The sequence below is a fragment of the Mus musculus genome, chromosome 3 (genome assembly GCF_000001635.26).
Source record: "Mus musculus strain C57BL/6J chromosome 3, GRCm38.p6 C57BL/6J".
In the NCBI taxonomy this organism is placed as follows: Eukaryota; Metazoa; Chordata; class Mammalia; order Rodentia; family Muridae; genus Mus; species Mus musculus.
In genome coordinates this window covers 88,920,386-88,933,022 of record NC_000069.6, presented here as the reverse complement: position 1 = coordinate 88,933,022, position 12,637 = coordinate 88,920,386, and the positions used below count along the sequence as shown (strand labels likewise).

General features: G+C 46.5%; 1 protein-coding gene across 13 annotated transcripts in view; it reads left to right on the top strand.

Moving 5' to 3' along the window:
• Nucleotides 1-12,220, top strand: part of Dap3 (death associated protein 3) — a 30,411-nt gene extending 18,191 nt beyond the window's left edge. For 3 of the 13 annotated variants that reach the window (XM_006501863.4, XM_006501864.3, XM_006501869.4), the window contains exons 5-13: nucleotides 2,003-2,111; nucleotides 2,455-2,547; nucleotides 3,497-3,627; nucleotides 4,496-4,576; nucleotides 4,656-4,814; nucleotides 5,953-6,012; nucleotides 6,662-6,751; nucleotides 7,612-7,729; nucleotides 9,110-9,428. In XM_006501863.4, coding sequence (XP_006501926.1) covers nucleotides 2,003-2,111; nucleotides 2,455-2,547; nucleotides 3,497-3,627; nucleotides 4,496-4,576; nucleotides 4,656-4,814; nucleotides 5,953-6,012; nucleotides 6,662-6,751; nucleotides 7,612-7,729; nucleotides 9,110-9,195 — 927 coding nt within the window. In that variant the 3' untranslated portion in view covers nucleotides 9,196-9,428. Of the gene's footprint in view, nucleotides 1-2,002; nucleotides 2,112-2,454; nucleotides 2,548-3,496; nucleotides 3,628-4,495; nucleotides 4,577-4,655; nucleotides 4,815-5,952; nucleotides 6,013-6,661; nucleotides 6,752-7,611; nucleotides 7,730-9,109 lie in introns of all 13 variants that reach the window. The other 10 variants (NM_001368419.1, NM_022994.3, XM_030252747.1 and 7 more) reach the window with 8 other exon arrangements.
• Nucleotides 12,221-12,637: the final 417 nt, after the last annotated feature.

Here is a 12,637-nt window from a genome sequence, read left to right as displayed (position 1 = left end):
GAGGATTACTTCAAGTTTGGGACCAGTTTGGACTGCATGGTGAGTAATGGGCTAGCCTGGGTTACATACAGTATGAGGTCCTAATTCAAAACCTCATGTTTGGAGACAGACCTATCAGCCTACCACCCTGGGAGTAGAAGCAGGAAGAGCTTCAAGGTCACCCTTGCCTACATGAGATCTTTTTTTTTTTTTTTGGTTTTTCGAGACAGGGTTTCTCTGGGTAGTCCTGGCTATCCTGGAACTCACTCTGTAGACCAGGCTGGCTTCAAACTCAGAAATCCACCTGCCTTTGCCTCCCGAGTGCTGGGATTAAAGGCATGCGCCACCACGCCTGGCGAGATCTTCTTTAGAGAGAGAGAAGAGAGAGAGAGAGAGAGAGAGAGAGAGAGAGAGAGAGAGAGAGAGAGAGAGAGAGAAGAAAAAAATTATGTCTGTGCTAAACAGGAATGGTTTTCCAAATAAATTGTATGTATGTATGAAGTACGTTCAGGTGTACATATGGACATATGTATAGAACCCTGACATCAGGACTGAAGTGTCCTTCCTCAAGAGACATTCACGTTTTACTGGCGTGTTTATTTGTTTAATATAGGTGTTTTGTCTTCATGTTTGCCTGTGTATCACATGTTTTCAGTGCCAGAAGAATCAGGCATGGGTGCAGGATCCTCTGGAGCTGGAGTTAGACAGTTGTGAGCAGCCACTGATGTGCTAGGAACCAAGCCTGGTACCTCTGCAAGAGCAGCCGCTCTTTACTAACTAGCTTCTCTCCAGCTCCCCCTCCCCCTTTCAGTTTTTAACGAGAACTGGGGCCTGCCCTGGCTAGAAGGCCACTGGCTGGTGACAGAGCCTCAGGCATCCACCTCGCTAAGCTCTGCTGCTAGGCTACAAGCACACTCCTGTGCCCTGATACTTTTTATGGGTGTTGGAGCTTAACCTCTGGTTCTCAGCTTACACAGAGGCTTTCTCACCTGCACTGTCGCAGTTCCAGATTTTTCTTTGTGGTGTTGCCCTTATTTTTTATTGGGGGACGGGGGTGGGGGGGTTGACTGGCATGGTGTTTGTGAATTTGTTTTTGTTTGGGTGATTGGTATCATTGTGGGCTCATTGTCCTGGAAAGGGTACGACTATGTTATCTTGGCTAGCCTCCAGTTTGTAGCAATGCCCCTGTCTCAGCCTACTTAGTGCTGGTATAATAGGTATCTACCACCACACCTGGTTCTAGTATGAGGGATTTTCTCAATGTGTTTATTTGATTTTTTTTATTGTCAGAGGTGGGAGCACTTGACGCAACTCATGTGTGGGTGTGAGGATAATTTGGGGAATTGGTTCTCTCCACCTTGTCATTCTAGAAATCACACTCAGGGCATCTGGCTTAGCAGCAAGCAAGTTGTAAGGACTAAAACAAGCTCGCAGTAGTGGCACATCCCTTCCATCCCAGCAGTCAGGACAGAGGCAGGCAGATCTCTTAAGTTCAAGGCCAGCTCGGTGTACCGGTCTACAGAGTGAGATCCAGGACAGCCGGGGCTACACAGAGAAACCCTGTCATAAAAATATAAAAGAAGAGAAGAAAAAGGAATTAACTTCTAGATCATACAAACATTGTCATCAAAATTTTTGTTAGAATTAGAGGCATGGCATCAGTTAACTTTGTCTGGGAGGGAGAGGTCTTTATATAAGCAACCGCGCTGGATCTGAGGTCTAGCTTAGTAGTAGGGTGGGGTATATGCATCCATTTGACTGGTATGGATTTTATTCCTGCCGTCACAAAATAAAATATAAACAAAGAAGAAGCATCAGAAGGTAGCTATTTGTGTGTCTTGATATGAAACAATATACCTCAGCTATCAACTAAAATGCATGGATTGATTTCCAAATCTAACCCAAGCTCTCAGACCTGGACACAGATGAGTGTAGGAATCTGGTTGGCTGTGTCTCAGTTAGTGCACATGCGGTTAGAAGGGCTACGAGTTTCATGCCCACCTTCTTTCTCCTGTTTGCTTAGGTGAAGACTTTTGGCGAAGCTTGTCTGATGGTCAGGAAGCCAGCTCTCGAGCTTCTGGGCTACCTGAAAAATACCAATTTTGCTCATCCAGCTGTGCGATATCTTCTTTGTATCCTTTTATGAGACAAGCTCATGCTATACAGCCCTGACTAGCCTCAAACTTAGCAGATCTGTCTGCCTCTGCCTCTCCTGAGTGCTGTGATTGAAGACTTGCACCAATACAGGTGGGCGAGAAATGCTGTTGGTGGGAAACATGTTGCTTCTGATGGTTTTTTTGTGTTGTTTTTGTTTTTCGAGACAGGGTTTCTCTGTGTATCCCTGGCTGTCCTGGAACTCACTCTGTAGACCAGGCTGGCCTCGAACTCAGAAATCCACCTGCCTCTGCCTCCCAAGTGCTGGGATTAAAGGCCTGCGCCACGCCCAGCTGATGTTTTCTTTAACATATACTTCAGATGGGGAGAAGGGGACAGGAAAGACCCTCAGTCTCTGCCATGCTGTTCATTTTTGTGCAAGACATGACTGGCTGATTCTGCATATCCCAGATGGTAAGGACTGTCTCCTCTGTCAGGCAGTCACCTTGCTGTGGGCAGCACTGTGACTGCTTAGGAGACAGTGGCCATACTATACTACCCTTGCTGGTCTGAATTCTTGAGCTGAAACACACCCACTCCTGCCCCTGCCTCGCAAGGGTCAGCTACAGACATATAACACTTTGGTTTTGGGTTTGTGTCAGTTACTATTTTGCGTTCGGAGTGTCCACAGATCTGCACCGCTTCTTGACACTTCAGAGCTGTTTGGTACAGATTTGAGTCCTCATGCTTTGCATATATCCTCTTTTGTTCAGAGTTTAAATATCCACTTTTTTTTTTTAAGATTTATTTTCATTTATATGAGTACACTGTAGCTGTCTTCAGACACACACCGGAAGAGTGCATGGGACCTCATTATAGATGGTTCTGAGCCACCATGTGGATGCTGAGAATTGAACTCAGGACCTCTGGAAGAGCAATCAGTGCTCTTAACCACTGAGCCATCTCTCAAGCCCCAATATCCACATTTTCTAATTTGCCTTTAAAAATTAGCAGTAAGCAGAAACGGCAGTTCACTTGATGTCTTATGTACTGATTATAATGTAATGTCCAGTCTAAGGTCAAGGACATAGAGGGTCAGTCCCCAGTACCACCACACAAAAGAAAATATGTTCATTTGTTATTGTTGTTTTTTAATGTTTCTCATAATTTAAACAGTCATTTGTAAGGCAAACAGATGATTCAGCAGATAAGAGCACTGGCTGCTCTTGCAAAGAACCCAGGTGCAGTTCAAAGCAGCAACACAGCCACTCACATCTGCACCTCGAGTATAAAGGGACGAGCACCTCTTCTGTCAGAACATCCATAACCCAAAATGAAAGCAATCAATTCCTTTTTTACAAAATAGAAAAACAGTATCTCAAGTTTCTTCTGTTCCTAATTTGTTTTCTTATCCATTTTTTAGCTCATCTTTGGGTAAAAAACTGCCGGGAGCTTCTACAGTCCACTCACAACAAACAGCGCTTTGATCAACCCTTAGAGGCCTCTACCTGGCTGAAGAATTTCAAAACTACCAATGAGCGCTTCCTGAGTCAGGTGACTGGCTCCGGGGAATTCCATGGGAAATGATTTTGTCTTCTTTGTACCTTGAGGAGTTGATACACTGTAGAGAATTGGCACTGAAATCAGGAATAAATAAGCCATTTTGTATCCCTTTCCTATTTATGGCTCACAGTGGGCTCATAAAGAGGTGGCTGCAGTAAGCTGTTTTCTTACTGACTAGTAAAATAAAAGTCTAGACTGATTTTTATTATTCCTGAGAAAACCTTGAATCTTTCACAACAGAAAGGTTTTCCTCCACATAAACCAGAAATGTGAGAGTAAAATTATTCACTCCAGTTTTGATTTATTCATTTGCTATGTAGATTGGGCTGGCTCTGAACCTACTATGCACCCCAGGCTAGACTTAAACTTACAGTCCTTCTGCCTCAATCAGGAAAGCTAACACCAGCGTCTAGTCTTAGAGTGAGCTCTGTACTAAGACCTTACCACTGTAAGTGTAAAGACTCACAGGGACCATGTCGCAGCAGATGACGCTCTTCTCATGGTACCTCATACCCTGAGGTAGAATCCAAGGATCCACGTGTTGGGCAAGTTGTCTGTGACCTCCACACCTGCATCATGGCTCACATGCACCCTCACGTACATACATACATACACATACACAGATAAATACATGTAATTTAAAAATATGAGTGCCAATACTTGGGTGTAGCCTGGGGAAAGAGCACTTACCCCCACCTTTCCCCCACCCCACACACAAAGCTCCAGGAGAAGTTAGAAGTCTTTCATTTCTGCATTGCATCTCCTGTGGTTCAGCTGACCCTGTGCCTTCCTGATATGGAACGGCTTAGGCCTAAGCCGGCAGCCTGTTTTATTTTCTTATTTTGTTTTTTCCATTTAGATAAAAGTTCAAGAGAAGTATGTTTGGAATAAGAGAGAAAGCACTGAGAAAGGCAGTCCTCTGGGAGAAGTTGTTGAACAGGTACAAGAAACACCAAAACACCAGTTATACCGTGTCCTAGCCAGAGCAGTCAGCGGTACAGTCCTGCCTCTCCCCACAGGGCCTAACCCGAGTGAGGAATGCCACTGACGCTGTTGGGGTCGTGCTGAAGGAGCTGAAGGCTCAGAGCGCCCTAGGGCTCTTTCACCTCCTGGTGGCTGTGGATGGAGTCAATGCCCTCTGGGGAAGGACCACACTGAAAAAAGAAGATAGAACCTTGGTAGGAATGTAGAATTGTTTCCTCTGACTGGACAAGATCTGAGGCTCTCCTCTGAGGGACCCAGAGAAGGTTTTGAATTATATGGAGATGGAACCATAGGTGACTGGTTAAGAGCAATGGCTGCTCTAGCTTGGGGACCCAGGGACGGTTCCTAGCAGCCAGTGGACAGTTCACAACCATGTATCACTCTACTTCCAGGGTCTCTGCCATGGGCACATGCATGCATCCAGGAAAAAACACTCATACACATAAAAGTAAATAAATCTTTAGCAACAGCAATAGAAGACTGAATTGTAAAGCCAGCAGTAGAGCTGTGTTGTAAGTACCACATGTGGTGCGTGCATGCGTAGTGTATATGAGAGCCCAGGCTCCATCTCCAGCACTGCAGAAGCAGGGAAGAGAGACACGATGAACTAGCCTCAGACAAGAAAGTGATGTGTCTTAGTTGGCTTTCCGTTGCTGTGGTAAAACACCATGAGCCAAAGTGACTTATAAAGGAAAGGGACAGATCCACATCACACAGCCCACTGAATGAAGGCAGGGTGGGAACTCAAGGCAGGAACCTGGAGACAGGAACTGAAGCAGAGGACCTGGAGGAGTGATGCTGAGTGGCTTGCTCCCCCTTCCCTGTTCAGTTGGTTTTCTTGTCCATGGATGGCACACCTATCCTTGTGGGATGCTCCCCCACCCCATCAACACTAATCAAGATGGCAGCACTTCCTAATGTTCACTCTTCCCCAAACACTCCTGGCTTGTGTCAAGTTGACAAAAAACTACTCAGCACACGATGCTGCCTGCGCCACCATGCAAGGCAAAGGAACGTGTGAGAAAGAGGACAGAGGAAACGCCAGGCACTCCGCTTCCCTCCTGGTTCTAAGTGCTGTGATTTCGAAGGGAAGCTGTGGTCTCCAGGGGTCAGAAATGTTGAGGGAGGACGGTGTACTTGGTACAGTTGACCTCTCTCCTCCTCTCTGCTTCTTCCTCTCCTTCCTCCCTCCCTCTCTTATTCCGGAGGAAGTATGTTCATGTGCTAGGGTTATAGCAGTTAGACTTTTTAAAATCATCGTCAAGTCAGTTTTCTTGGGTAAGCAGCCAAGACAAGTCCTAACCTCTTCACTCTCTTGTTGACAACATGCAGATTGCCCCAGAGGAACTCTCCCTTGTCCACAATCTAAGGAAAATGGTGAAAAATGACTGGGTGAGTGCCTTGGTGCTCAGGACTTGCAGGAACTGTGTGTGTCCTTCTTACTGCTCCTTTGTCTTAAGAATCGTTTACACTTGGACAGAGCGGCCCAGCAAAAAGCTCTTTACCAACAGAGCCTTTGCAGTAGTATGTATGTGTGTCTGTCTGTCTCCCTGTCTGTCTTTGTCTCTCTGCTGTTTGTTTGGTTGTCTAAGATACTAATTTTTATTTGTGGCGCGCTCTCACCATGTAGTCATGGCTGTCCTGGAGCTCATAGAGGTCTGCCTCCTGGGTGTGGGGATTTAAGGCACACACAAGCAAGATATGATGGGCTCACTCTGGCTCAGGCTGGCTTAGAGCTCACGCTGCCTCGGATCTGAACTCCTCTGCTTCATTCAATTGCTTAAGTACTAGGAGTGCAGGGATTGCAGACAACATTGCAAATAGAAACTATAAGACTTTCCTTATAAACTTATAAGACGTATAAGTCTATTAATTCTCAGAGGCAGATCTAGAACTCATGACTAATTTTTTTTGCCAGTTAATTTTGCTCAGCCACTGTCATGACAGTGTTGTGAGACAGTCTACAGATGATTGTGTGCCATGTCTCTTACTTTTCATCTTTTAAAGTTCAACTCTTTTTGTTTTTTTGTTTTTTTTTCAGCATGGAGGTGCAATCGTGTTGAGCTTGAGCCAAACCGGGTCTCTCTTTAAGTCCAGAACAGCCTATTTGCCGCATGAGCTGCTGGGAAAGGTCACAGCCTAGAGAAGCCTGCTTCCCTTAGAGGAACCGTTCTGTCTACAGGCGGTTCTCAGCCTGGGTCGAAACCCCTTTGGGAGGGTCACCTGTCAGATGTTTACACTATGATTCCTAACAGCAGCAAAACGACAGTTATGAAGTGGCAACCAAACAGTTTTTTGTTTGGTGTCAGCACAACCTGAGGAACTGTAGTTCAGGGTCACAGTGTTAGGAAGGCTGAGGACACTGAGCTAAGGGACTGTCTCTTTCTTATTTAATGTTTTCAGGGGGCGGGAGTTCACATGCCTTGGCATGTGAGTGGAGATGAAGGTACAATGTGCAGGAATTGTGTGGAATCTTTTTGCTTTTCTTTTCTTTTTTTTTTAAAGATTTATATGTAAGTATACTGTAGCTGTCTTCAGATGCGCCAGAAGGGGGCATCAGATCCCATTACAGGTGGTTGTGAACCTTGCTGGGTTTTGAACTCAGGACCTTTGGAAGATCAGTCAATGCTCTTAACTGCTGAGCCATCTCTCCAGCCCTATTTTATGTTTTTAGTTGGCTTATTTTGTTTTTGTTTTGAGACAGGCACTCACTATATATCCCAGACTGGTCCTGAACTGGTGGTTTCTGGGGCAATGCCCAGGCCCCTACGCTCATTATCTCCTTGTTAAATATCATGTTTGTGGCAATGTAAGCAGTCACTAGGCACTGTGTATACAGTCCTGGGTGAGGCAGAAGCTGAGAGCAGGGCAATGAGTGGGAAACCAAGTGATTGTAGAGCAGAGTAAAGAAAAGGACCCAACCTCAAAGCATCAGTCTCTGTTGATCTGGTTCTCAACTCACACTGCATCCCTTATCCTTTTTGTCTCCAGGAAGGATTTAATGCCCTGGAGCCTTTTCTTCCCATCCTCATTCCCAACTATAATCCAAAGGAGTTTGAAAGTTCCTTCCAGTACTACTTAGAGAACAACTGGCTTCAACATGAGAAAGGTCAGTCATGTCGCCATCCGCCTGCCAGGCTGCCCTCAGCAGCATCTGCTGAGTCCCTGCACCAGGCATCACTGTGACCCAGTGCCTGTAGCTTTCTTGGGCTCACAGATCTAGAAAAGTGACCTCTTGAGTTCATGTTTCTGGACTTGTAAGAAAGTGGTACATCTTGGCACCAGGAGCAGAGGGTGTTCACATCCTTATTGGCAGGAGGCAGAGGCAGAGAGACAAGGAGAGGCCTGGAAAAGGTCTCCCATAGGGACCTGCTCCTTTTCAGAGCCCAAAACCTACAAGTTCTCAGAGCCTCCCAAAATAGACCCACCAGCTGTGGACCCAGGCACACACTCGGTGCATGATTTACAGCGGGCACTGCCAACTCAGTCGGGGACAGACGCTCACTTTTCCTCAGCAGTGATCCATACAATAAGAGAATATACAGATGTGGTTGGAAGATGGCTGCAGTGTTGGTGCTACAGAAGGAAGCATTCCAATCCAGCTGCTGGGTGGTTTCTGCAGCTCTGCGCTGCTGCTATCCTCACTGATGCGTGCACTTGCCCCGTGGGCTGCTTTCTTTATTTTTTATTTTTTGGCAGCATGAGCCCTGGCCAGAGACAAGGATTGTCCATGCTCTACTCTTTTTTATTTTATTTTTTTTTTAATTCTTGCCTTCATGTGTGTGTAAACCACGTGCCCAGGTGTTTGAGGAGGTGGTGAGCCGCCATGTGGGTGCTGGATGTGGGTCCTTTGCAACAAGTGCTGCTTTAGCTGCTGAGCCAACTCCAGCCACAGTGTGCTTCTATGAAAGACTGCTGAGACACGCAGAGGAGTCGATACTGTGCAAGTGGCTGGCACCAGACCAGGTCCTCGCTGTCTTTGCTCTCATGCTCAGCAAGTAGTAACTTTTTTCCTTTTTCTTTGTTTTTTTTTTTTTTTTAGGCAGCATCTCACTGTGTACCCATGCTTATCTCCCCCTCCCCTTCCCCCCCAAGTCCTCTATCTGAGGCTCCTGAGCTCAGCATGTACTTCCACACGGGGCTCTGGAAGCTCTTAACTCTTAATGCCAGATTTGATGGCTTGCATTGCAAACATTCTGGCTGTCACCCAGAATGTAGAAAAGATATAGACAAAGTAAAGTGCTCTATCTCTTGAACAAGAAGAGCCAGTAATGACTGCCTGTGCTCCCAGTTGACTCTGAGCTGCCTGAGACCTTGGCACAGATAATAGTTGGGTGTGAAGTCCCTGCCTAGCGTATGTAGAGCTCCGGCTTTGGTCAGTGAGCGCAGCAGCAGTGTGGTGAGCCAAAGGTACTCGGTCGGAATTGGTTCAGGGGTCTCTGTCTGAATGGGGAAGCTTCTGACATGGTCGTGTTTGGCTCCATTTCAGCTTCAACAGAAGAAGGGAGGAAGGAGCTGAGGTTCCTGAGTAACTGCAACCCTGAGCAGCTGGAGCGGCTCTGTGCCTCGCTGTAAGCACGGACAGCGGCGGTGGCATGCTGGGAAGACAGGCTTCCTTCAGCTACCGTGCGCGCATGAGGAAGTCCCAAGGTTCCAAGCTGAACACCCTGACCTGCACTGATGGATATGAAATGATAGGATGTTGTTGTCCTACAGCTAACACCAGTTTTCTGTTCGAGTTTTTACATTAAAGTAGATCTGCTCCTGAGTGCTGTATTGGATTTGCAACAAGGAAGGTTCTCACCCTGGCCAGACTCTGTCAGTTTCTCTGGTGTTCTGTTTGCTGGCATCTGAAGAAACTCAGTTCTACAGAAATTAGTAGTTCTGTCTCCTGGATTTAAATCTGTTCAGGAGACCAAGATTTACAGCCGAATTCCTAATAAGACAGGTAACGCTTCTCAATTCCTGTTTGTACTTTGATTCCGTGGAACATCGCTGAAGCTCCAGCTGAGTTCTGGCAGGATGGTGTGGCCAGCCCCTTGCCACGTCGTCCATGCCATGAGAGCACCCATGATGTATAGTGCATTGACACTACTGCAGAGTTAACACTTTTTACTCTTGTATCATTGTTTGCACACATCCAGAGGTCAGGACAACGGTGTAACTGAGCCCTCTCCTTCTGTGTTCATTGTCAGGCTTGCAGATGGCAAATGCCACCACCATCTCATTGGCCCCAGGAAGCTACCACACCCAGGCTGCTGCCGTGGGTTTGCTTTCTTTTCTGAAACCAAACCTCATGTAGCCCAGACTGACCAGAACTTAGTGTGCTGGCAGGATCATCTTAAACTCCCCCCAACTCCACCTAGGTGCTTAGGGTAGTTAGAGGTGCCATGCCCAGTGAGAATCCAGATCCCATTTCCACATTTCTCATGTACTAGCTCTTGGCTTCTCTTGTTTCACCTTGCCTGGTGGTACAATGATGCTAAACTGTTAGGGCATTGTGAGCACCTCGTACTCCACCTCTTACTCGGCAGGCAACTGTTAACTGCTAGGTAGTTTCTTCCCTGTCTTTGAGGTTTGATGCTTTATTTGAAGAATTTTCTGTGAAAACCTGAACACCCACCATGATGTTATCCTGTCTCCGAGGACTCTGGGTTCAACAAGAGATCACTCACATCAGATTCAGGACCAACTCCCACAACTGCAAAGGCTGTTAGTGAAACAGTATCCCACAGTACTGGGATGCATCCTAGGGACCTGCCTCTGCTGGGCCAATGTTGGCTCTCCACTGAGCTACAACCCCATCCTACAAGTCATTGTATGTGTCTCCTGGGGCTTCTGCTTCCATATTGAGCACTGATTGACAGGCCCTGGTGTGGGTCAGTAAGCCTTCTGCTGTACTGTCAGTAGGAGCTCAGGTACTTCTGAGGTGGGCCAGGCTGCACTGACTTCCCAGTCCTGCCTCAGCCTCCTGAGTGTTGGCATTATCATGTACCACTACACCCAGCCGTGCTTCTGTCGGCTCTTTTATTTTTCACTAATTGCCCACTCATAATTCATAATTTGAAACAAAGCCAGTAGCACAGCATGGCCATGAAGGCATTGCCTCAGGCTCTGTACCTCTGTACACTAGAGAGTGCTGTGCTGAGCTATCACACCTGTGGGCATCCGCTGAACTTGGGAAATTATACCTTGTGCCTTTGGGAAGCTCATCACATTGTAAGGCTCTCACTGGTACCACCCAGTCCTAATCAAGAATGGCATTTCTGGGTGTTTCAAAGGTAAAGTTCAAGGCTAGCCTGGTCTACATAGTTCCTGAAGAACTGAAGAAAACGGTCTCAAAGCAAAAAGTAGCCTCATTATTCCCTAAGTAACTAAACACAGACCTTTTACTTTGCTTAGTTTGGGGAGGTTTACTACAGCAGTAGGATGCCTTGTGTGTGAAGCCAAAGACTGACGTCCATGGTCTTCCTCAGTCACTCTCTGCTGGAACTTTAAGTTTTTTCAAACACCTATTTTTAATGATGGTAGCTTGCTCCACTCCCAAACACTTCACAGGTACACCAGCAGTTCAAATCAGCAGTGGTGGCACTACCTACAGAGACAGCCAGGCCTCAACCTTGGCATGAGTCAGCAGGAGGGACAAGGAGGAATGCCAGAAGCTCACAGCACACCTCTCTTAGGGCACAAAGATTCAAGACACAGAAGTGTTGAACTGCTAGCTCTATAAGCGAGCCTGGCTCAGCCTCCGTCATTGTCAAGTCCTATTTATACCCTCCAAACATCGTGCGTCCTTCATGAGTATTGCTTCAGCACGTGCAGCTGTCATCACTCTGCCAGTCAGCCCGAGTCCACGGTAGCGGCAAGAAACCGCAGCACACCACCAGAAGTTTTGATTCATTTCTCTCTGGAGTCCTGACAAATGCAGCTCAGCTACACAGTGTAAGGCAGACCAATACATGGGCATTATTAGCAACAAATCCTTCATCACATGTCCTTTCAGGTGCTTGCTTTAGCAGAACATCCTCTCTCCTGGGTCTGCTTCAGTGAAGCGTTCCTTCACGAGTCTGCCTTAGTCTTTCACCTATGTCCACTTCAGCAAAATGTTCCTTCACTTGTTTGCCACAACGAAACACCATCCAACCAGCTTTCCAGAGAATCCTTAAATTTCCACTTTACCGTGGCCGTGGTTTTTTTTTGTTTGTTTGTTTTTTGTTTTTGTTTTTTTTTTTTTTGAGGCAGATTTTGTTGACTGCAGCCTGGCTAGCTGGCCAGTGAGTTCGCAAGCTCTTCCACCTACTTTCGTAGCACTAACACTTGACAGACCGTGGTGCCTGGCGTTTACCTGACTGCAAGGGATCTGAGTCCACAGGGCTTCACTATCAGTTGTATTAATCAGGTATCTGGAGAAACCATATGGTGGGCTTATTTAATATAGTATACATGTATTTATTTATAAAGGCAGGAGTGCTGTTAACACTTGGTAGGCAGAGGCCACTCAATCTCTAATTTCAGGCTAGCTTGCTCTACAGCACTTGTTCCAGGGCAGCCAGGGCCACACAGAAAAACCCTGTTTCAAAAATAAAATTATATGTGTGTGTGTGTGTGTGTGTGTGTATTTTTATATATATCTATATATATGTTTATGTGTGTGTGTGTGATTTATTAGAGTCTTCCAGGCTGTGGTCTACCTAGTCCAACAATGGCTATCTCCTGATGGAAAGGCCAGGAATCTGTTAGCTAGTGAGCCCACAGAGTTGGTGTTCAGTCTGCACTGGAAGTGGGTTCTAATAGCCTTAAAGGTGTCCTGCAGCAGCAGAATATGTCAGCGAGAGTGAGGGCAAGCAGACAAAAGTCAGAAGCTTTGCTCTGTGGACTTTTAAATGGTCTACCAGCACAAGGTGTGGCCCACCCTGCCCAGATTTAGTGTGTGTGGTTCTTCTCACCTCAGATGATCTCGTCAAGATGACCACTCACTGGTGTGCCAGCTGCGTAGTTTTTAGTTGATGTGGCGGTG